General features: G+C 41.9%; 1 protein-coding gene across 1 annotated transcript; it reads left to right on the top strand.

Annotated features, from left to right (window-relative positions):
- Nucleotides 1-1,026: 1,026 nt before the first annotated feature.
- Nucleotides 1,027-24,875, top strand: LOC145399201 (unconventional myosin-IXb-like). Its single transcript, XM_080271892.1, has 32 exons — nt 1,027-1,328; nt 1,760-2,279; nt 3,052-3,146; nt 3,763-3,925; nt 4,125-4,260; nt 4,383-4,573; nt 5,286-5,461; nt 5,675-5,875; nt 6,284-6,419; nt 6,742-6,940; nt 7,281-7,365; nt 7,662-7,779; nt 8,231-8,365; nt 11,702-11,859; nt 13,821-14,046; nt 14,572-14,718; nt 15,253-15,363; nt 15,448-15,567; nt 17,290-17,448; nt 17,620-17,773; nt 18,159-18,320; nt 18,574-18,868; nt 19,122-19,288; nt 19,614-19,846; nt 20,512-20,778; nt 21,139-21,306; nt 21,473-21,590; nt 21,946-22,196; nt 22,545-22,943; nt 23,243-23,365; nt 23,829-24,117; nt 24,349-24,875. Exons 1-32 carry the CDS (start codon nt 1,027-1,029, stop codon nt 24,468-24,470), a joined length of 6,126 nt encoding a protein of 2,041 aa, XP_080128018.1. The 3' UTR covers nt 24,471-24,875.
- Nucleotides 24,876-25,470: the final 595 nt, after the last annotated feature.

Here is a 25,470-nt window from a genome sequence, read left to right as displayed (position 1 = left end):
ATTTTCTCAATAGTAATAATGGAGTGGGGGTCTGATTATTTTTTTTTTTTTTTCAGAGGCTTATTTTATGATGGTGTACAGAAGTAGTTTGCACGTAATATACTGTAAATACACGACCAGCAGACATGAAACTCTGTATTATAAAAAGAGAAGAAAATGAAACGGGAAAATTACAGAATACCAGATATGAAGCACAGCATTGCATGAACTAATTGAAACATAGGCATGAATCTATTTGTGAAACCTGGTGTGAAAATACCTTATTGCAAGAATGAGAAACAAGAAGTGCTAGAATATAAGCAATTGAAACTGAAGATGAGGAAATGTATGAGTTTCTTGGAGTGTAAACTGTATTGTAAGGAGAGGAGAAAATGAAACACTGTGTGAAAAGCTCTGAGTTTCATTGAGATGCCATGAGTGTGAAAATGCCAGATAGGAAAGAAAGAAGAAATTGAAACAAGGTGTGAAACTAAGTGAGAAAAAATAAGAATATACTGTATGATGAAACTGTAAAAAAGGAAGCAGAATGAAACCAAGTGTGAAATTGTCCATGAATATTAAAAAAACAGAATATAAAACATGATTGATTGATTGATTGATTATATAAATGAAGAAAAAACTGCAAGTAAGACATGAAACTTTATTTTAAAAAGAGAATAGAATGAAACAGATTGAAAGTATTTGTGTTTGTTTGAAAAAATGGGAATGTTTGGAGGTACAAAGGAAGAGGACTTAGCAAAGATAAAGTTAGTATGTACGAGCGAACGAGGCTTGATGGTTAGTCGAATTTTATCACGAATGAGAGCAGAAGAGGTAACAAGCACAAAAATGTTTCCCTGTGACTTTTATAAATGATAGTTTGAAAATACAGCAATACAAGATGGACTTCAGCTGTAATGATGTGAAAATACAGCAGTGCAAGATGAATTTCAGCCATTATGAAGTACAGTGATGCAAGATGGTGTGAAGGTACATTAATATAAGATGAAATTCAGCTATAATGGTTTGAAAGTCAAGTGATACAAGATGGATTTCAATCGTTACATAGTACAAGTGTTCGTGGGGGCGCTGTCTCCACACTATGAGGCGCTCTCCATCGAAGTCAGTAAACAAACAACGGCACAGGAGATCACCCAGTGCATCGTGGAGCGGCTGGGACTGAACGACCCCAGCCACTTCGAGTTGGCGGAGGTGATTGGAAATGCGCATGGTCAGGAGTGTAAGGAGCGGCGGCTGGGGCCTGTCGAACACCCCGTGGCACTGCAGATGCTGTGGCCACAATCATCCTTGCCGGACAGTAGTGAGGAAAACGAACAGCGAGAGTATAGGTGAGAATTCTTGATTAACCTTTTTTTACAGCAATGTGTTTATATTTCTCTTTCTGTCACCAAGCAATTTAATTTAACTACAATGTACTGAATATATTGTTATAGAGGCTATAGCCAGAGATGTTAATTCCATAAGGGGTGGCCACAACCAAATCACCTTCATGTCACAGTGTCCTCTGCCATCAGGCTTCCCTCATCCAACTCACACGCCCCTCTTTCATATATCTCTCTGCCCTGTCCCTCCATCTAATCCTTACTCTTCCCCTCCACCTCACTGACATCGCTACACTCGTCTAGTCAGCCTTTCACTTTACATCCCCACAACATGGCCAGACCTTCTCAGAATACTGGTATATATTTTTCCTGATTTCAGTCACATCCACACCAACACTTAACATAGGATGCTAATACAAGTTTTCCCCTTTTTACAGATTCTGCCTGAGAGAGAAGATCTCCTCAGACTCCCTCTGGGCTGAACCTAGTGAGCTGGACTCTCAGTTAATTAAAGATTATTTCTACAAGTTCCTGTATCAGCCTAAAGACAAGGATTACCCTGATCTGTGCCAGTTACCCAACCTAACTGAACAGACGTTGCTCGAAAGTCTGCGGGCGCGGTTCCACAGAGGTCACATATACACCTATGTTGGGTCGATTCTCATATCAGTCAATCCCTTTAAGTATTACCCCATCTATAACCCCAAGTATGTTAAGCTATACCAGAATCACAGACTGGGTGAATTGCCACCTCATATATTTGCAATTGCCGATGCGGCGTACCACTCAATGCTGAAGCAGAAGCGCAACCAGTGCATAGTGATCAGTGGAGAGAGCGGAAGTGGGAAGACAGAGTCAACTCTCTTTCTCCTCCACCACCTGACAATGCTCAGCCAGAAGGGATCTCATGGAAGTGGAGTGGAACAGACAATCTTAAGCTCGGGACCTGTCTTAGAAGTGAGTTAAACAGCATAAACACATACAGAGACATGCATGTGTATACACAAACATATCAATACAGTACACAAGCATACACAGACATGTACTGTGCCAGTACTGTACAGTACACAAGCATGCACATGCACATACACAGATACAGACCCTCTGGTACAGCACACAAACATACCCAGACATATACTGGTTCAGTACACAGGCATATACATACAGAGACACATACTGGTACAGTACACAAACATACAGACATACAAAGACATATTGTACGGTACCAGTACTATATACAAGCATCCCAAAGGTTTCCACACAGGACCTCATCCCAGGTTACCTTATTTTTCCTTCCATATTTGTAACTGTAACCTTCCTTAGCAAGTCACCCTCTCCCTGTGTTAGTTCTCTTACTTTGTGGAACCTACTTCATCTTGTCATTATAGATTTGATGCTGTTGGTTAACCCTGGTCTGTCTGACCAAATAGAACTGTTGACTGTAGGCAAACAACTGCTTCTGTGAGGCTGTCCTATAGGTACAGTACTATACATACTCCATGTAGGGACCTGATGCCCCCTTATGGTAGACAGCACCTCACCAAAGTTCTTCCCACATCAAGATAATGTGGTTTGGCTTCCAGGTGGATATCACAGCAGCTCCTTGTAGGGTGCTCACTGCACAGAGTCACCATGTGTAGGTTCCTTGTCAGTTCCTGGTTAGATGTAAAGTGCATATGAAAATATCAAAATTATCCATACATTATTAATGAATTTTTTTCTTTTGCAGGCGTTTGGAAATGCCAAGACTGCCCACAATAACAATTCAAGTAGGTTTGGCAAGTTCATTCAAGTCAGCTACAAGGAAAATGGACTTGTGCAAGGGTAAGTGTGTTGCAGACGAAATAATGACACTACAATATAATGACTCTGTATATCATTACATCCTAGGGATGGATTGAACTACTGTAATTATTTTCAAAAGTTAATAAATGGGGGAATCCCAGGGTTTGGACTCAAGCTTCATGACTGTGAACTAATAGGCAGAGGGCAATATGCCAAGTATATACCCTTCCAGTAACATCCTGTACACAGCAGCCCAGGGATCTAATGGGTTAATCACAAATCTTCCAGTTTCTGTAATAGCTATGACAGTGTTGTAGAGTGGTTACCGGAAGAATCAGAAAATCATCATGTGCACTTGTGTCATATTTCCTCTGTTGTTGTGACCTGTAAAGGAGTTAAAAGGAAAGGCATCCATCAGGTGAATGTATTATTCTGCAGTCATGGACAGATGAACTAATAAAGACTAGTAAAGGAAGACATAATTTAGAAATAAATCATATTATAGTACTGAAGGAATTAACCTGTTTACTTGCTGGACATGTTTTTGTTATTCATCTTGCCAGTATTTAATTTTTTTCAGCTTAGGGAGGATATCTTGATGTTAAAGGTTGTACAAATGCAGTTCCATGTATAAAGCATTTCTTTCACTCTGCAGGGCTTGTGTCCAGAAATACCTGCTAGAAAAATCCCGAATCTGCTCCCAGGCATACAATGAGAGGAGTTACCATGTATTTTATTACCTACTGGCCGGGGCGTCACCTCCAGTCCGACAAGCACTGCATCTCATGAAGCCCTCCGATTATCACTACCTCAACCAGGTGGGGTTAAGTTTGGTCTTAGTCCTTGCATGAGCAGCTTGAGTTTTTGTGCTTCTGACCCTCTTTTGCCCACTCTTAACCATCTTGCGATTGAAACAACTCTAGTATTTATTCCAGTTTCTTTCAGACAAATTTATTCAGAGGAGAGTAAGTCATAGGAGCCAGAGGGTGGTAATTAAATCATTCCATATATTTTCAGAGCAAATGCTACACCATTGAGGGCACAGATGAACAGTTTGAGTTTGTGCGGCTGAAGCAATCAATGGAGATGGTGGGATTTACAGCGGACAAGCAGCATCGACTCTTTGCCATCCTATCAGCCGTCCTGCTATTAGGTTTGTTACGTTATTTTTGTGGTTGGAATGAGGGTGGTTACTGGTTTGATGATGGCAATGACGATAATATTGATGATGATGGTGATTATTATGCCTTGTTAATCAAACTCCCTCCCCACCAGGCAATGTGGAATTCCAACCAAAGAAATCAACGTACCACCACGATGAGTCAGTGCTGGTACGCAACCCTGAGTTAGTGAGCACCATCGCTGAGCTTTTGGGGGTTGCCACGGAGACGCTCATGACCGCCCTCACCTCCAAGAAGGCGCGGGTCCAAGGCGAGACTCTAGTCATGCATTACAGACATCCCGAGGTAAAGTTAGAAACGTCTTGGGTTGGGTTGGGTTAGGTTTAGTGTGGTTTATTTGATTAGGTTTGGTTTGGTTATGCTAGGTCAGGGTAGGTTTTGATATAGGGCAGGGTAGGATTGGGTAGGGTACACTATATGATAAGATTTGATATATGATAATGTAGGGTATGGTAGGGTACAGCACTTACCTCCAAGAATTCATGGGTCACTCACTGTAGACTCCCAGAGATGAGTTTTAGCCATGTCTTTGGTCATGTTGGGAGTGATTGTGCAGGTCATTTTACTGGGTATGCTTTCACATTTTCAAAGGCCATTGCTATGCATTTGTGTGTAAGCATTTCTTTAAACTTTTGATGGTTTGATGGCAGTCAGTGATGACTCTTTGGCCACTGATCCTGTCATTTTAGGAGGCTGGGTAATAACTCTTCCTTTGGTTTTTCACATTACAGTTTTATACTCTCTTGTATGCAACATATATCTCTGTAATATCAGCATAATTTGTCTAAGTACAGTACAAGGAATTATAAACTTAACAGAGACAGAAGTAAACTGGTAGGATCATGGTCCTTTCCATGGTGAGGTCCAGGGAAATATGAGGAGGTTTGGCTGCCAGGTGGATGCTGTAGCTGCTCTACTCAGGCTGCACAGTGCCACCATGCATAGGTTCCTTGCCAGTGCCTGATGCTGATGATGAATTTGTTATTGTTTTTTACAGGCCATAGCCGCCCGAGACGCCCTTGCCAAGTGCCTGTATGGTGCGTTGTTTGACTGGATGGTGCTGCAGGTCAACTACTCCCTCATCTCACTCAAGGACACCAACAGCGAACACACCTGCAGATCCATTGGTGTCCTTGACATCTTTGGCTTCGAGGATTTTGGACACAGCAATAGGTTAGTGTAATGGTGACCAACATATTTTAGTTTCTAAGTACTGTTGTCACCCTCTGTCTTTCATGTTACTTGACATTTCCAGCCAGTATCTTTATCCTTTGAAGGTTTGAATAGTTTTGCATCAACTTTGCAAACGAGCACCTTTAAAAAGTCAACTTCCACCACTTTGTGTCACCTCCTGTGTACTGATGTTCAACCATCCTTTATCCACAGGTTTGAACAGTTCTGTATCAACTTTGCAAATGAACACTTGCAACACTATTTCAACCAGCATGTGTTTGAGTACGAGCAGGAGGAGTACAAGAGAGAAAACATAACCTGGACCAACATTGAGTTCCAGGATAATGTGGATTGCCTCAGTCTTATTCAGGGCAAGCCATCTGGACTCCTGTGTATCCTGGATGATCAGTGCAGGTTAGTTGTTGTTGTTGCTGCATAACCCTGGTTCACCTGGTCTGCAGCTGTCCTATGAGTACAGTGCAGTACGTACACTGTGTGTGGATTTGGCACACCCTAGTGGAAGCCAGTGCCTATAGAGAGACAGTTAAGAGATAGAATTCGTTTACCCCAACATCTTCATTCTTTCTTCAACAGTTTCCCAGCAACAACAAATGAGGCACTTCTGCATATGGTTCGTAAAGTTTACATAGACAACAAATATTACAAACAGTGTTACAAACACTTGGTTATAGTTAGAGAGATGGATAGGTTGATAGAAAGGTAGATGACATAGAAAGATAGACTGACAGATGGATAGATTAGAGGCTATAGATAGATATATAGATTTCCTGTGCTCCTACGTCTCCACACTTTCTCCAACAGTTTCCCAGCAGCAACGAACGAAACTTTCCTACAGAAGATTGACACAGTCCACAAAGACAACCAGTATTACGAGCGGCCCTACATGAGAGAGTTGGCCTTCATCATCAAACACTATGCTGGCAAAGTAAAGTACCAGGTAAGTGTACAGTAATCCCTTGAATCCTGTAATGTTTTTGTGCTGAAAGGATTACATACAAACCTCATTTACCCCTTCACTCCTAAGCATCACTCCAATGTAGAACTGGAAGGATTACATGAGAGGGGCTTCCTTGAACGATTGCATCAAACTTGAAATAGAGAAATCTGAGGATAAAGTATGGTATATTGGACACATGGTGCTTTAGGAGTATCCACAGAGTGTCCCGGGCAGAAAGAAGAAGAAACTAACCAAACATATAGGCTACTCAGTTAAGTGGTCCACACACTTATTCACTCACCATCCATCCACCATTCTCCAGATCAGCGACTTTCGGGAAAAGAACCTGGACCTGATGCGACCGGAGCTGATCTGTGTGCTTAAGAACAGTCGCTTCAGCATTGTACGTGAGGTGGCTGGTGCTGACCCTGTGGCTGTCTTTAGGTGGGCGATTCTTAGGGCATTCTTCAGAGCTGTCAGTGCATTTCAGGCAGCAGGCATCAGGTTTACTAAGCGAAAAGGTTAGTACTGTACATTGTTACGTTGTTACTTGATGATGTACATTTATGGACAAAATTTCACATAATATTTTGCCTCTTCTGCATATTGCTTTCCTGAATTTTCTCATTACAGTACTTGTCAATGTACATAAGCACAAAAGTTTAACATTTTACCTCTTCTGCTTGTTACTTTCCTCCACTGGCTAATATTCTTACGCTGAGTACTGTACACTGTTACTTTGTTACTTGAAAATGTACATGTTGATCCATACATAGCCATTGAGTTACATGATATAAGCTTCAAAAGAATGAAAAGCAGGACCAATTGAGAGTGAAAAAATTATACTTTTTTTCTTTTTAGGATCAGATGACCACAAATGGACACCGAAGCAGAAAATCAACATAGACAACTCTAGAATATTGGCGGCCATTGAGAACACCCAGATGTAAGTATTGTGTTACAGGATTGTTAGAATTAATTGTGATCGCCGGTTTGATGATGATGATGATGTTGGTTCATCAGTAGTATTGATGGCCATTGTTGCACAGAGTTCTTCGTCTTCTTGTTTTTGCCCGTCTTGTTCATATTAATATTTTTGTTCTTGTTCTTCCTCTTTTCCTTCACCACACCCTCCCCTTCCTGCTTTCTTCACTTTGTTTTCTTCCTCCTCCTCATTCTTTTTCTTCTTCTTCTTCTTCTTCTAAATATTGTTTCTAATTATTATTACCATGACTTTTTCAGGCGGCTGCGCAAAACTCGCCACAACAGGTCACGAATACGTCAGCACGGGCCGCGTCACCAGAAGAACCTCAAAACTGTGAAGGCCCTGGCGCAGCGCACACAAACACTCACTTCACAGGTATATTATTTTCTTAATGCAGATAGCGTTTAAAGTTAATTCAGGTTGCTGTTGAATTGACCTATTTTATTCTTCACATAAAGCTGTTAGTGGGTTCACATTCAGATGGGCCTGGGGTTGCAACTGCTACTACTATATTATCATTGTTGTAACTCAATATTATCACTCTCATTAACACTAGTACCATCACCAGCATTAGTAAAGGGGATGTTGTTATTGTTGTGGTCCCAGTCTCACTGAATTTGAACCTTTTGGGCTGCAGACTGAAGTTATCCCTCTCTTACAATCCACCATCCTCCTTTTGGGGGAAAAGAGAGGGAACTGAGGGATGTGTGTACAACCAGATGTCAGAGCAAAACAGTCATATCAGCGCCACCATGTTAAGGCATTTTCTCCAGCACCAGTGATGATAATAACATTGAACAACACTAACCACAGCACCATATTTCAGGGTCGTGTACCTGGGTCACGTAAACAGCCACACACAGTCACCGGGCAGTTTCAGCTCTCTCTGCAGTCCCTTATGGAAGCCCTCAACACTGCCAATCCTTACTTCATTAGATGTATTAAGAGCAATGCTAATAAGGTAAGTGTAAATGTTCATGGTGGTGTAGTGGTTAGAATGTCCTTGTTGGAGTGATGGCATCGTATAGGTTCAGGGCCCAAGAGGGGCGCTGATGAGGAGCCCACACATGGTGGCACTGTGCAGCCTGGGTGGAGCAGCTGTGATGTCCATCCAGGAGCCAAACCTCTTCATGTTTTACTGCACCTTGCTGTGGAAAGGACCCTGGTGAGGCACTGTATACCACAAGGGGCCACTGGATTCCTACATGTGTGTACCGTACCTGTAGGACTGCCCCACAGACGCCATTACATACCTGTGGTCGACAGGTCTGCTTTGCCAGACAGACCAGGGTGGAGCAACAAAAACAACAACAAAGGCCCCAAGAGGTGGTTAAGTAGCCAAGGGTAGGGTCTCTACATTCCTGATGGGGTAATAAAGGATGGAGTGACAGATAGACAGATAGATACTGTCAGTTTAGCAGGTGGTTTTGTAAGAATTTCCCATCACCAGGTTATATATTGCCGTTGACTCTGGTTGGTAATGCTAAATTGATTTGTAAAGAGAAAAATACAGATGGAGATATGAGACCTGGGATATAGAGCCGGGATTATTGGTTTTGAATGGGAAATAAAAGATAAAGAAGTTAATTTTGTTGAAAGGTTGAAGAAATGATCTCTGAATGTACTTTTTGCACAGAATGCAGCATTGGCTTCAATGAGACTACAAATGGAAAGGTATAGTCGGATAGAGTTTTGAATTCTACCCTCTCAGAAGGGTTTGAATTCCACCCTCTCAGAATGCTGCCCTCCTTTCCAAATGTTATTGAATTAAAACCTCTGGAATGCTCCCTCCCTGACTTTAAACATGGGTGAAATAAAATCCTGTTGAATGTTCCCACCCACTCCAAACCTAATGGAGTTTAGATCTCTCAGAATGCTTCCTTCCTGACTCCAAACTTAGGCTGAATTCAGATCCCCCAGAATGCTCCCACTCCAAACATTACTGAATCCAAACCTCGTTGAATGTTCCCTCCCCATCCAACACCAAACCATATTGAATTCAAATTTCTGAATCGTTACAGAGTTTAAACTTTTCAGAATTCTTGCTCACTGACTTCAAGCATTACTGAATTTAAACCTGTTATCATGTTCCCTCCTTCTCCAATGCTACCCCCACTCCATGCTCCTAGATCTACCCCATCTTTCAGAAATACCAAAATGCTCTTCCCACTTCTGTAGTTCACTGAATCTCCCACCCCCCCATGCACTTCATTCTCAAAATTTAACTTCATAAGAACCAAAAAGGTGTATATTTTGCTTTATTAGTTGTCTCAGAACTGGCCCATTTCAATGGGCATGCTGTTAAATAGTTCTCCCTCTCATGTTCATTTTATCACGTTCCTGAATTTGCCTCACCTATTCCAGAGGTGGAAAAAAGGAGTTCAGGATGATGATGATGCATCCTACCCTTATTCATTTCATATTGAATAAACTACAATAATGATTATGTCAGTCCTAGCATATCACTATAATTAAGCCACGTTTTTGTGAGATCCAGGCTTGAGCCTGCCTTAAACCAAACTCCAATTTCTGTTATGTCAGCATATGGGCTGAAGCTGGACTTAGCCACAGTTTAGTCAGGCCTGAGCCAAGTCAAGCCAGCCCTGGAGCAGGCTTGAGATAGCTCAAGGCCAGTGGTATTATGTCATACGTAAACAAAGGTGGCATCTTCTCTTCAGTGGTTAGTGTACAGTAGTTTTACTTTTCTTTTAGATTACACTATTAATGTGACTTGCTGTGACTGATGATGATATACACACCTGCTGAAGTAACTGTGGATGCAGTGTAGAAAGGAACAATTTATATAAATAGTATCAACTGATTGAAGTGTTGAAATGGTCAGCTGATTAGAGGCTGGAGATTGTTATTTGTGAGGACATTGAGACTTAGGCCCAGCCCTGAGCAAAGCCTGGCTTAAGGATCAAGTCTCATAAAAATTACATATTATCAGTGTTATATACCGGTACATGTGTAAATATGTAAGCATGCACTGTATATATATGTATAGTCTGTGTCTTGTACATTTACACTTATAAATTATTCACGCTGTATAGTCATGTAAGGATACAAGAAATGCTTTTCTTAGTTAGCACAAAGCACTGGCTCTTTCCTTACCTTGATGGTTGTGTATTGTACTGTGCATTAAAGAAATTCCTCATTATGTCACACTTTTTGATATAATATTTTTTGTTATTAACCCCTTGGTGCTGGAGAGGAAGACCTTCATGTGGTGGCACTAATGTAATCAGGCGGCTCTGCTGCTTGGTTATACAAATATCCCTCAACTTCCTCTCTGTTCCTCAAAAGAAGAAGTGGACTTCAGGAGAAAGGTAGCTTCAGCCTGCAGTCTACCAGGTTCACTTTCAGATGAGCTTGGGGGGCTGTAACATGGACAGCAGCACTGACAACAAAAGCTACTTTACAGTTGTATGGAAAAGATGTTATTATTTTTGAACACATCCTTGATCAGTAATGAGGAATGTCTGTTTGTGTCTTAAAGATTTTAGCTTTAGGACTTACTTAAATTACTATTGCTTGAGAGAGATGCCTTCATGTGGTGGCACTGACATAGCTGGGCAGCTCCCACTGCCCAATTATATGAGCGTCCTTGTACCTCCACCCTGTCACCCAAGAGAAGGATGATGGACAACAGGATAAGAGAAACTTTTAAGCTTGTATTCCACTGGGTTCATATTCAGGTGAGCCTGAAGCCACAACAGCAACAGCAACAACAACTCCCAATTTAAAAAAAAAGTTGTAAAAAATGCATCACTGATAATGAGGAATGTGTGTATAAATTATCCTATAGATTTTAACTTTAGTACTGACTTAATTTAGTTAGAACAGTATTTTCTCTATGACCCATTCACCCTGAGGATATCTTTTGTGTTTTATTATTGCTGCTGTTACATGATTTTGTTCAGTTTAGGAACACCCTTGTAGTTGTTGTTGTGGCCCCAGGTTCATGTCACTGTGAACCCAGTGCACTGCACACTGCAGCCCACATCTCCTGGACTTCACCATCCTCTGAATGGATGTTTATATAACTGGCCACAGAGCTACTTAGCTACATCAGTGCCACCAGGTGAAGGCATTCCTCTTTAGCACTGAGACTGTTCTAACTGGAAGGGTTAGATATAACCTTTATTAACTCCTTCACTACAAAAGATTTGCACTAAATAAAGTGGCCATAACAGCAGCAAGAATAAAATGTAAAAATGTCAGCCAGATGCCAGAGGTATAAAACCAAGTGTATCTCTAAATCTTGTTCTGAATGTGTAAATTTTGCACCTCTCAGGAGCCTAATGTGTTTGATGACGAAATGGTAATGCGTCAGCTGAGGTACACAGGCATGCTGGAAACTGTGCGCATCAGACAAGCCGGATTCAATGTCAGACTCTCCTACGATGAGTTTATACATCATTACAGAATACTGCTGCCAAAAGGTCTGCTAAGGTAATGGATATATGTATTTATTTATTTATCTTGTACTTGTTTTATCATGGTTTTGAGACGTATAAAGGCTAAATTAGTTATACTACTTGAGTGGTGAGTGGTGTTCAATGATCAGTAAAGAATCTGCTGCAGTACCAAGTGATCCAGTATGGCAGTGGATTCCAACCTGTGGGGCTCCTCCCCTTAGGGGGGCACGAAGGGCTGCCTGGGGGGGTGCGAAGGCTTGATAAAGAGGGTAATTATGGAATTCTGTAGTTTCTAAATATGGAGAAAATATTTCAGATATGAATAAGAAATCTGAATATATAAACAATTTCAAAGATTAAGAATCTATGATATTTATTGACATGTGCCAACTATGCCAGTAAAATACAGTATTTGAGGAAGGGGGCGCAGGGAACGTGTCATTCAGTGAGGGGGAGCGAGAATTAGAAAAGGTTGGAAACCACTGCAGTATGGAATGGTTACATTAATCCCACAGCAATAAACTTCACTGATTAATGATCTTGTCACAGGCAGTTTTTGCATAGTAATGGGTTACTTTAGGTTTTATTAGATTGGGTTAGATAATGAATTCTGCCACCAAAGGATCTGGTAATGTAAGGTTAGACTGAGGTAGGTTTTGATAGATTGCGTTTGGTAATGATATGGTTATGCATCAACTTAAAAAATCCAGGCATCTCAAAATGAATGGATCTTGAATTTGGCTCTCTTTTGTATTTTTTTTTTTTTTTTTTTTTAAGATATGGTTTGTGGGCTCCTAGCCTTTAGTTCCTTCTTGCTTGCATTAAAAAAAATAATAAAATAAAAACTGAGATACCTGGTCTGACCATGGTGGGATGCAGTAAACCACAAGGGGGTGCTGGATCCCTTCATGGTATATTTATTGTACTGGACCTGTAGGACAGCCTTACAGAACCAGTTGGTTGATGGGTCCACTTGGCCAGACAGACTGTGGTAGGTCACAACGACATATGCCAGAGGTACGGTAGGTATTCATTTTTTAAGAATTTACTTTTACTATGGTTAAAGACTTATAAATCCTTAATCATTAATGCTACTCTTGTCCATGACTACATTTAATACTTATATCTCAGTTCATTTACATCTTTCTCTTAATAATTTGATTGCATCTCTCCTCATGCTGTACACAGTAAACATTATTGCACTGCACCAGCTTAAATCCATTAGGCAAATTTTTTAATTATTTAATATAGAGCTTCGTTTAATACAACTAACATCACTTTAATCTGTTCACCTGATACTGTATAGCACTGATGTGTATATAATATTTACCGGTATCTACAGTATTCGTGGTTTGGCCTATACAAGTTGTAATCCCTTGGGTGACTGAGGTACATAGATGTGTACCATGGACTCTGAGACATACCACCATGAGAGTGAAGGTTAGGTACAAGCTTGGAGCTAGCCATACAGTCATCACTCTCAGCCAGGAAATATTCAGTCACAAGTACTGTCACTCACTCATCTTTCTTCCAAGTGACTGTGTGTTGAGTCAGAGTCCAGGCTGAAACTCACAGTGTCACAAAACTTGTTACACATATCAAATTTCTGTTTTGCCAGCAGTTTCCAGCAACTGCTGTGAAGTAATGAGAGAGTTTTGGCACTTGGTTTAGCTTCCAGACCATAGAAAACATCAGTTGTACCATGACCAGTTTCAGTGTAGAGATTGCATAAGAGAAAACATGACATCTCTCTTATGTATGAGGACACTACACTAGATAATAGGAGCAGATGTGTATCCTCACATATGATCAAAGCTGTATATGAATGAGAGTGGTTTTAGTGCGATGGGGGGCACCCCGATGCCGAGATCAGTAGGTAATCTGTTATTTAATGTGCCCTAGGAATCTACCCTCCAAGACTAAGGCATTGTGTTATAGAAAAATGGTAGATAGATTGAATTACTTAATGTTGTATGTTGTGCTGTCACCTAATAGCTCCCAGTCGGATGTACAAGAGTTTTTAGCGGGGATGCAGCTGGTGCCTTCTGAATACCAGCTTGGGCATACAAAGATCTACATGCGAGAGTCACAGAAACACAAGCTGGACGTGGAGTTGCACCAGACCATCCTGAACCGCATCATACTAATCCAACGATGGTACAGGACCAGGCATCAACGCAGGTCCTTCCTTATGCTTCGATGTGCCGCTCTCAAGATACAGGTTGGTGTTGACTCTTCATTTATACAGTACAACCTCCCAAATCCAGTAAGCCAGTTTCCGAAAACCTTCACTTTCCAAAATATTCTTTCATGTAATAAGGGGATGTTGATATCACCTGTCTTCACACAGTGAGTGCATATTTGAAGAGAGTGAATTTGTGGACATGTAGAGCCAATAGGTGATATATTGCTGACACACGGTACTTCATGTTTGGGGTGGTTTGTAAATAGTCGCTGTCTAGAAACTCACCTGATGGTATCTTACTGTATATGTGGTTGGGATAGCTCAGTCTTCTGATGTGGGCATGGGTGTGGCAGTGAGAGTACGGGTAAGAATAGAAAAAAAATGCAGGATAAACATTGATAAGTCCCCACAACACACAAGAAATTACCTGATGAAATTTTTAGGACTTCGAACAATGATGGTGGTGATAGTGTTTCATTTTATGTGAGTTCACTTTCCATCTTTAAATATTTTCATTTTAATTATTTTATTTTATTTAACTTCTTCTTGTTCACTTGACAGTGTCAGGTAAGGTGTTGGATAGCTCAGCAGATGCTGGCCAAGCTCCGCATCCAACAGAATGCAGCCACGTTCATACAGAAGGTGTGGCGCGGACATCGGGTTAGGAAATGGTACAACAGTTTCCGCAGGGGACTTATTGCCTTCCAGGTACGTTGGTGTTGTGGCATGTATATGTGTACAGTTAGCGAGGCACAGATGAGGAACCTACATATGATGGTGCAGTGCACCGTGGCTGGAACAGTTACAGCATCCACCCAGGAGCCAAACGTCCTCATATTCCCTGCATCTCACCATATGAAGGACCCTGTCCTGATCCTGTAGAGGTGCTGCCCACTGCTAGGGGGCACCAGATCCCTGTATGGTGCATGTGCCTTACTATATCTGTAGGATGACGCACAGAACCAATTGCTTACCTGCAGTCACAGTCTTCTCAGCCAGGCAGACTATGGTTAAGTAGCAACAACAGCAATAAACCCTACATTTCTAAGTGTGCTTATCAATTATATAAAAAGGTCAATCCTATTCTTTCATCATTACAGTTTTATTTATACGTGTTCAGCCATTAATGACACCCCACTCATCCCATCTTTCATTCAGTTTTTTTTTTCCAGATCCCCCCTCCCCTTTTTTTTTCTTCAATAAATAACACAATATATAGTTTGGTTCTGTTGCCCCCCACAGGCCTGTGCCCGCGGTGAGATAACTCGTCGTAAGTTCAGAGTGTTGCTGGAGGAGGCGCGACAACTGAAGAAGAACAAGTTGGAGGCAAAGAAGTTGAAGGAGAAGGAGGAGGAGGAAGAAATGAAGTCTGTTACCTCTGCTGCTCCCTCTGTTACCTCCCCTCTTACCACCTCCGCTGCTCCTGTTGCCTCCATTACCTCCATTACACCAGTTACCTGTGCCCCAACACCCACTCCCTATGTAACGCTCTCAGTGCCAGCTTCACCTACAGGATTTGCCCAGCCTCCACCAAGGAGAAAATCAACAAACCTGGAGGTAGGTTTGGCAAGAAAGTGGTATATTTATCTATCTTTATCTGTCTTTGTCATTTTATCTATCTGTCTTATCTCTCTATCTATCTGTCTTCTGTTTATATCATTATTACCTTTTTAATATTATTGTTATTGGACAGAGTGAATACATTGGGATGGTATGGACATTTACAAAGAATTCACATAGACAGGATGCTAAAGAAAGTTTTGAAGATGTTAAAAAATGTCAAGGGCAGTGTTGCTAAAAGTGAGAGAGAGAGAGTTTGAGAAGGTGAGAAAGGTTTGTGAAGATAAGATAGTCTGGAGGTGGTTCTCTCATGGCCGTCCCATGTTGGGGGTTCCAGGGAGGTGATACGATGTTGAAGGTGATGATGATTGTTATTGTTGAGCCAGTAGACTCGTCTGGTTATGAAGCCAGTGGACTGCAGGCTGAAGCTGGCCTTTTCCTGCCATCTATCATCCTCCTTTTGAGGAACAAGAAGGGAGTTGAGGGACTCTATTGTAACCTTCAGCCTTACATCTTTTTGTATTCATTTTTTTCTTGCTACCTGTATTTGGTTACATAATGGGCAGTAATCTTTGTAACTCAGGTCCAGTAACTGTTATTTTAGTCTTGCTGTCTTTACTTGACATTATTGCAACAATTCCCTGGCACTGTTGAGGAGCCTACATGTGGTGGTGCTGTGCACCCTGGGTGGAGCAGATGTAGCATCCACCCAGGAGCCAAACCTCTTCATATTTCCTTGCATCCCATCATGGGAAGAATTGCAATCCAACCCTGGTGAGGCACTATCCACCACAGAGGGACACCAGATCCCTACACAGTGTTTGTACCGTATTGTACCTGTAAGACGGCCCTACAAAACCAGTTGCTTACCTGTAGTTGACGGGTCTACTTGGCCAGATGGACTGGGTTTAAGCAGCAGCAACAGCAATAAAAACAACTACTATATTAAGGTCATAGAAATGTCAGAAATATTACTTCTTTCAGACGCTCCTCTTCCTCTTCCTTCTCTCAAATGAATATACTGCTCCATTCTCATCCATGCTACATAAGGTACCGGTATGCGTCATTCACCATTAACCACAGTCGCACTAAGGCTTCCTGTTGCGTTTTGTTTGTGTTGTTGTCGTCATCGTTATTGCCATCGTTGTTTTGTCCAAGGGTTATCTGGACAGGAACCCGGTGGACTGCATGGTGAAGCTGCCTTTCTCCTGCAGTCCTCCATCCTCCATTTGGAGGATAGAAATGCAGGTGAGGGAAGGTTATATAACCGGGCAGTGGATCCGTCTGTTTACATCAGTGCTTCCGTCTGAAGGTGTCCCATTCCAACACTGTTCTTTGTATATGTCGATAGCACTTCAATATATTTCTTTGTATCCATTTGGTAATTTTGTATCTCACCAGCTAATCTGTCTGCCATTCTAAAACACTAAAAATATCTGTCACTTACTTGTATGTCCATCTAATAACTGCAGCTGTTTTGAGAAAACTAAATTTTTCTTACAGGTGTTTTGAGAAGGCTAATATTTTTACAAGTGTTTTGAGAAAGCTAATTTTTTACAGTTGTTTTGAGAACACTAACTTTTTCAAAGTCATAGATGGGCGATGATGATTATATTGATGATGATGATAGTGCTGTATTGGACTCCACTCTGTGCTTAGGTGGGGGAATAATAGTTTGTGATGATGCTGTACTAAACTCTGAAATTCATTGTATTTCAGAACGCCCAGGCCAGCAGACTTCAGCGGCGTCAGAGTGAGCAAATAATTCGTGAGAAAACCTCCTCCGAGGATTCACTGGCTGTGCATCAGAGTTTGAGCCGCAGACTGAGTGAGATCAACTTGCCTGTGCGGAGGTCGTCTCAGGGGAGTACTGCCCAGGTGAGGGTTTAAGTCTTGGGATAGTTTTATGCTACTTGAGGGCAGGTGATGATGATGATGATGATGATGGTGGTGGTGATTAAGTGTTAGGCTATGTGTTGGTGATAAGTATGGCAAGGCTGGACATGTTCCATCATCATTTGCATCAGGAATTGTTATTGTTTTCATCAGGTACCGAGTCGTAGCAGTGAAGATTACCCCAGCACCAGCTCAACACCCCCAGCCTCGCCAAGCCCCATCGGAGACAAACCAAAGGCCAAAACATTCCGCCACCGACCCTATACTAAAGTCTCACTCGCTGGGCAGGCTGCTACGACACCCTCAGGTAAATAAACAACAGCTGTGCCTTTGTTTTGATTGTTGTTGTGGATGTTATTGCCAGTAGAAGGAATCAGGATTCAGGGGGCTTAGATTGGTAAGTGAATGAGAGTGTGGCCCATTCATTTGGGCAGACTTTGATTAGTTTTCCTTTCTGGTTTTCCCTCCCCCAAACTCACCCAATCCTTACTTGGGGAAGGAGACCTGGATGATGATGACAACAGTTTTAAATGAAACAAAATGATGATGATGATGATGACAATAATGATATATGTATATGAGTGGAAAAAAGAGATCTTGATGATGATGATGATGACATTGATGATTTCAGTGATGACAGTGACGATAATGATGTATGTATGTGAGTGTAATTCCTCCTTTATTATTTTCAGCTTCTGCAGAAAACCTTGCATCGTATCCCCCTGAGAGGAAGCCGAGCACAGGAGCAGATGAGGATAGGAGTCGAGCGCAGTTACATTCCCAGCAGCTTGGTGACCCACACACGAGAACTAAGCTTTCTAGACACATTGCTAAACCTTTCAAGAAGATGATGGGTAAGTGAGAGAGAAAGAGAGAGGGAGGAGATGGGAGGGAATTGAGAGAGAGAGGATGAGGGTCAGAGAGTTGGGGAGAAAGCGGACATAGCAAGAGAGGTATTGAGGGGCTAGAGAGCAAGCATAGAGAGAGAGAGAGAGAAGGATGCAGTGAACATAAATGGGAATCAGTTGAGAGAGATGAGATGAGAAAGAGGTCATAATAGTGATGATGGTGGTTATTCTTATATTCATTTATTTTTATTTCACACAGGTAAGCGAGAGGGTAGTTTCAGTGAAAGTGAGGATGCAATGTCACCAGAATCACAGCCGCAGACCCCCACAGGGCTTGGAGACAGCCACCCCAGCCTGACGACAGACCTGGCTATCGAGAGTAAAGTTTCGACAGAGAAGGAACAGGAGAGTAAAACGCCGATGGTGAAGGAACGGAGTGCAAGCAGCAGTAGTGGACACCAGATATCAGTGGCTTGGGATTCACGTGAGCCCAGGCCTAAAGAACCCCTGAAACCATCGTCAAGCCTTCCCGATGTTGTACAGGATTATTCTAGGTGAGCATTTTACCATCCACTCACTTGATATAGTTGTACAGCTTGTCTGGCAACATTATGATGGCTGTGGACCCTACCTAGCCACATGATGATGATGATATAATAGAAGGATAATGAGGTGGAAAAAGGTAACTTGGAGGCAGGTCTGTCATTAGCATCTCTTGGTGTGGAGTTTTCCAGGAGAGAACAAGGCATTGGTGATGATGATGGTGATGTAATGGTGATGATGATTTTTTTTTTTTCTCCTCCTTAGCATGGAGCCATCAGGTGGTGTATCAGATGAAGCAGAGATGCTAAAACACATCCTTGCCGCCACAACTCACTCTCTCAAACAGTCCACGTTGCTCAAGAAGGAAGTCTGCACAGCCTGTGATAAACTGTTCACCGGTTTCTTCATCAATTATGGATACAAGTGCCTAAGTAAGGACATGTCTTTGGTCTTTTTTTCTTTCTTTCTTTTCTCTTTTTTTCTTCCTCTTTCTTGTTTCATCTTAGCATCAAATGATAGTGAATCTTGCATGTATTGAAACATTTAAGTGTGGATGTGTGTCCATGTGAGTTGGAGTCAAGATTTCAGGGGCTGAAATGGTGAGTGAATAGCCCATTTATGCAGTTAATGATGATAATAATAATAAATAGTAATGATAATAATGATGGCAGTGAGGTTGATGATGATGATAATATATGCCACAGTACTATGTTAACAATAATAACATACCAAAGGGAATTTTTAATATATTTCTAGCATGCAAAAAAGTCTTCCACACTCGCTGTGTTCGTGACGCACTGAATATACCCTGCCAAGAAGCACCCGCGTTGAGCAAGGAGGGTGCCAGTCCTTCAAGCAAAAAGTTACGTCGTATTGAACAGGAAGAGAACTGGAACGTAACAAGGACTTCGGAATTCATAGACAAGTCCGATGAGGTGATTAAGGATGCATATGAACTGAAACAATTGGAGGAATACATTAGACGAAAGGTAAGTTGGTGTTCTCATTCCTATAATTTTGAAAAGGTAGTGACGAGGAGCTTACATGTGGTGGTGCTGTGTACTGTGGTTAGAGTGAAGCAGTCTTGTCATCCACTCCAAACCATCTCATATGTCCCTGCACCTCACCATGGGAAGGACCCTGGTCCCACCCTGGTGAGGTTGCTGCCATAAGGGGGCACTGGATCCCTACATGATATATGCACTGTATTGTACCTGTAGGATGGCCTTGCAGAAGTAGTTGCATACCTGTGGTTGACAGGTCTGCTTGGCCAGACAGACTGGGGTTAACCAACAATAACAACAACATTATTAATTGTGTGGAGATTATGTGGGGGAAAAAGTGGTCAGGATGTTCATTGAAAATGGGCATATTTCAATTAGATGACCTTGACAATAAGAACAAGTGTGAGGGTCAACAAAGTTAAAAGATTGGTTAGCTTAAGTTAGGATAAGATAGGTTAGTGTAGGCTAGATCAGGATAGGATGGGCTAGGTTAGCTTAGTATAGAGTAAGACATAATAGGATAGTGTAGTTTACATAAGTGTAGCATAGGATTGGATAGGTTAGGTTAATTTTGATTAAACTGGAAGAGATTATGCTTAAAGAGTTTCTTTAATTTCACACATATTCTTAAAGTCTGAATGATGTTGCAGGTATACGATCTTGAGAATAAGGAGAACGAGTGTGAGGGTAGAAGAAGCCAAAGTCTGGACCGCAGCCTGTCCCGGGATGCCCCACCACGGGATGCCGAGGCTGTCTTGCGCCTCAGGGACCGCAAGGACTCCCAGGTGGACCAGATGTTCTGCCAGAGTCTGAGGGAGTTCAAGAGCAATCTGGTATCCACATACTCAGTTGCCTTCCAGAAAGACATGCCGGACCTTAGTCTCAAATACAAGGATCTGATTAAAAACTTTGAGCAGGTATGAAAAGGACTGTGATATTTTTAACACCCTGAGGGATGCAGATGCATATGTTTATAAAAAGCTGTGAAATAACATTGCTGAACAATTCCCAGGTACAATGTTGCAAAAAATACAAGTGGATTAGTTTGCATCACAGGTTGATTAATTTACCTAAAATTCTTTGTGAGCATTTGAGACAGCCTGCCCTTCTCTGACCATCACTTCTGAAATCACTGACCACAAAACAGTTATGAGAGTTAGCAGTTTATAAAGTTACATGTCCACCAAGATGTTAAAAACTTGTTTATGGATTGTACCTCTGGATGCTGGAAGAAAGGTTAGGATGATGATTGTTTTATTTATTTATTTATTTTTAAGGTGATGAACACAGTGTGCAAAGAGAAGCTGGGCAATGACACCTTCCCTGTGACGATGGGGGTCAATGCATTCAGGGGCTTCCTTGATGAATTCATTAAGGAGAAGAAGAAACTCCTTGAAGACTCAAAGTCCAGGAGAAAGAGGCACAGAAGGAAAAAGAAGAAAAAGGTGGGGAATTCTGCCATTTAAATGTCACAGCCGTGTAGGTTATATTTTGTCCTGTTTGTCAGTCTCTCCACATTGGTTGGGAAAAGTATTGGATGGAGTTGCAGTGATAATGAAGATAATAATAATTAATAATAATAATAATGTTAATAATAATGTGTTTGTGCAGGTAGAGGAAGTGTTGTTTGGAGGTCATGTCTTCACCCAAATCACCGTCAACATTCGTACTCAGTGTGAAGTGTGCAATTCGTCCCTCTGGCTCTCAGTCAAGGCTCTCACATGCCAGAGTAAGTGTTTAAGTGTTTGGGTGAATTGTAAATGCGTAAGTGTGATGTTTTTTGTGTGAGGTAGAGTCAGGATTCCAGGGGCTTGAATGGTGTGTGAATGGGTGTATGGCCCATTTCATTGAGAAAATTGTGATTAATTCCTCCCATTAGTTTTATGTACTTATTTGCATTTTTTTTTTTTTTTTTTTTTTTTTTTCTCCATACTTCACTCCATCCTAGAGTGAGAAAAATGGTATGAATGATGACGATGATGATGATGATTAGGAGGAGGAGGTGGAGGATTCTTTTGTGTGTGTGTGTGTGTGTGTGTGTGTGTGTTTCTGATGATAATGGCAATATTTTTCTCATTTTTCAGGGTGTAAGATGACATGCCATCAAAAATGCTACAAGAAGGCAGACACCAAATGCAGCCAAGAAGCATCCAAGCCCATCGTTCTTGCCCCTGGGTCTGCCCCTCCCAGGAATAGGGTGTTTGGTGTCCCTCTAGAGAATCTGGTGAAACCTGGTGAGAAAATACCGGGTGTTGTTGAACGTCTGATCACCATCATTGAACTGTATGGTCTCTACACCGAAGGACTGTATAGGAAATCAGGAGCGCAGACTAAGGTAAATATTGTGCATTATTCTCGTTGTTGTTGTTGTTTAACCTTGGTCATAAGAAAGGGAGAGGGAGATTGAGGGAGAGAGAGAGAGAGGTCTGGCACTTTTGAGAAATGGACTCAGAGTATAGTAAGTACAGCATTCCTATTCTTGTCTATATATCTATATATCTATTGCCAGATGCCTCAATCCCATAAGGGGTGGCCACATACAAATTGCCTCCATGTTGCCCTGTACCCCGTCATTTCACTGCCCTGCTCCCAGCTCACATCCCTCTCTCTCATATACCTCTCCACTCCATCTCTCCATCTCATCCTTGGCCTCTTATGCTTATTCTTATCATTATTATTTCAGAGTCGCATGTTGAGGAGTGAGATGGAAGCCGATCCGGACAGTGTTGACTTCACCAACACCCCCATACACGTGTGCACGAACATGCTGAAAACGTTCCTGCGAGAGTTACCTGAGCCACTGTTGACATTCGAGAGCTACGACCCCTTACTTCGTGCCACGGAGCTCCAAGACGCAGACGACCAGCTCCAGACGGTCTTCAATATTCTTAAGTTTATACCCAAGCTTAACTATGAGCTGCTGGAGAGATTGGTTTTCCATATAGTAAGAGTTGCCCAGCATGAGGAACACAATCGGATGAGTGTCAATGCACTTGCCATTGTTTTTGCACCGTGTATACTCCGAAGCCAGCGCACACAGACTGTACAGGATTCCCTCAATGATATTGCTAAACAGACTGCGGTGAGTGTCTCCAAAATATGTACACATCACACACACACACACACACACACACACGCATGCCAAACTACGCTACACTACTCTACATACTTCACCAAAATTGTATAACGAATCACAAGCAACTTAATTGAAGAAAATATGTTAACTCATCAGCAACTCAACAGCAGAACAGATTTAAATGAGAACTCTAAGTAGTGTGTTCGTTTTATTATCTCAGAATGAAGATATAAGGAATGGTGATGAGGAGGAGGGGGATTGTGGTGATGAGTGATTTTTATTTATTTTTCTTTTCTTCCTGGCAGGTTGTGGAGTTAATAGTAAACAGACAGCTGCAGAAAGTAGAGATGACCCTCCTTGACATAGACAGCGTGGATAACACAACTGCATCGGTGGGCATGCATCTGGATTCCATTCGTTCGTCAAAGGTAAAGTTTGATTTACCCCACGAATGTGATTGTACAGGATTGTCAAGGTATAATGCTCCTCTTCCACTCTGCCAGGTGACTTGTGGGTTGATTGATAGATTGATAGAAGCCTGAGAGTCATTAGATTGACTCTGTTGGATATGTAAATGTGAAGTTATGTGGAGCCAGGATAACAGGGATGTGGGTGGTTGGTGTGTTGTCCATTTCATTGGGCATGCTGTTAATAAGTCCTCACTATTATATGCCTTCCTTTTCCTGGCTCTCTCTACCCTTCCTTACCCCACCTCCAGGTGAGAAAAAGAGGTGGGATGACAGTGTTGAAAAATAATGCAGAATAACGAGTGGCACTTACTTGATTTGTTGAATTTCCAACAGGTGGGGAAAAAGAGGAGGGATGATAATGATAACAAATAATTTAGATTGATGACTACTACAGTACTTGCTTGATTTTTGGCATTTTCAGCCTAAGACGTTCGGCCTAAACGCCAGTGGGGAACCCATGTCTGCCAGTCTCCCTCGCTCCGCCACCTTAACCATGCCGGCCACCCTCTCCGACACCAGTGAGATGGAGCTGGAGGAGAGGATGAAGGACTTGAATGATGCCCGGACACGACTGGAAATGCAACTGCCAACCCTAGTGCGAGTCAGCTCCGAGGAGGACCTTCTCTCCACGGACATGTCTCATGCCGGGTCCTTTGAAGATGTTTCCTCCATTTCTACTACAACTCAGGACACAGAATCTTCATATATGGGTGAGAATTTACTTGTCCTTTTGTGGTTTGGAGTTCAGTTTATTTCCAAGATTTTTCTCTGGCCCTTTTCTCTTTCATTTGAGGATGTGCCTGCTATTGTTTCTCAAACTCGGAACGTCGAATATCCACATACTGTTTTTCCTTTCTGTAAATAATAGCGATGACAGTGATGATGGTGATGAATGCACTTTCCTCTTCATAGATGATGATAAACCTACTTCCCTTCCACAGACGACCCCACTACTGTGTCCAAAACAAGTCACAAACCGGTGAGACGCAACAACTCCGACGAGGACGGGAGTGTTACGTCACGGATGCATCAGGATTTTAGTGATGATGCTGTTATGGTCTGACGAATTCGTGATCTCATTCTCTGCGAGGCATTCAGTTGTGGGTGTTGGTCTTCTAAGAGGTTTCTCAACACTTCCTCTGTAGTGATTTTTTCTGTACATTACACCTCAGTATTCTCTTTGTGGCACTGGAGAGAGATGCCTTCATGTGGTGGCACCAACATAACTGGATGATGGAGCTGTCTGGTCATACAAATGCCCCTCAGTCCCCTCCCTAACCCCTAGAAGGAGGATGGTGGACTGCATAAAAGGGCAGTTTCAGCCTGCAGTCTGCTAGCTTCACATTCGGATGAGCCTGGGGTTGCCATCTATCTATCTGTTGCCAGACGCCTTAATCCCATAAGTGGAGGTCACAAACAAATCGCCTCCATGTCGCCTTGTCCCCTGCCATTTCAGTGCCCTGCTCCCAGTTCACACCCCTCTCTCTGATATACCTCTCCACTCCATTCCTCCATCTCATCCTTGGCCTGGGGTTGCAACATCTAATAATACTGCACCCTAAGTTCTCTTCATATCAACTCAGTTTGCATCAGTGTTAGACAAGAAGCTGTTGAGGTGCATTGTGCAAAAATAAATTGATGTGGAGAAGGTGTTAAGAAATAAACAAAAGCTCTTGAAATCTAACCCATAATGTGCACCTAAGCATTGTCTTCCAAACATTACCAGGGAGGCAAAGGTGAAGTTGCCGTCTCCATATCAAAATGTTGGGAAATGGGGCAATATGGTATACTGGGAATTTTAGTGGATGAAACATATTAGAAAAGTGAATAAAACTAGAGGGAAGATACTAGAAACTTACTGAAACTGCTGGGAATATGCAAAAATATTGATAAATACAAGGAAAATGCTTGTAAATGCCAGAGAGATGCAGGAAGGTACAAGAAAATACAGAAAAATGTTGAATAATACTAGACAAAGCTTGAAAACTTGAAAAAATGTAGGAAGACGTTAGGAAAATGTAAGATATTGCCAGGAAAATACAGAAAGATATGAGAAAAATCCT

The sequence above is a fragment of the Coenobita brevimanus genome, chromosome 48 (genome assembly GCF_032717465.1).
Source record: "Coenobita brevimanus isolate Jiangsu-jjx chromosome 48, ASM3271746v2, whole genome shotgun sequence".
In the NCBI taxonomy this organism is placed as follows: Eukaryota; Metazoa; Arthropoda; class Malacostraca; order Decapoda; family Coenobitidae; genus Coenobita; species Coenobita brevimanus.
Note: the sequence above shows the minus strand (reverse complement) of the source record. Positions and strands in the feature narration are given on the sequence as shown.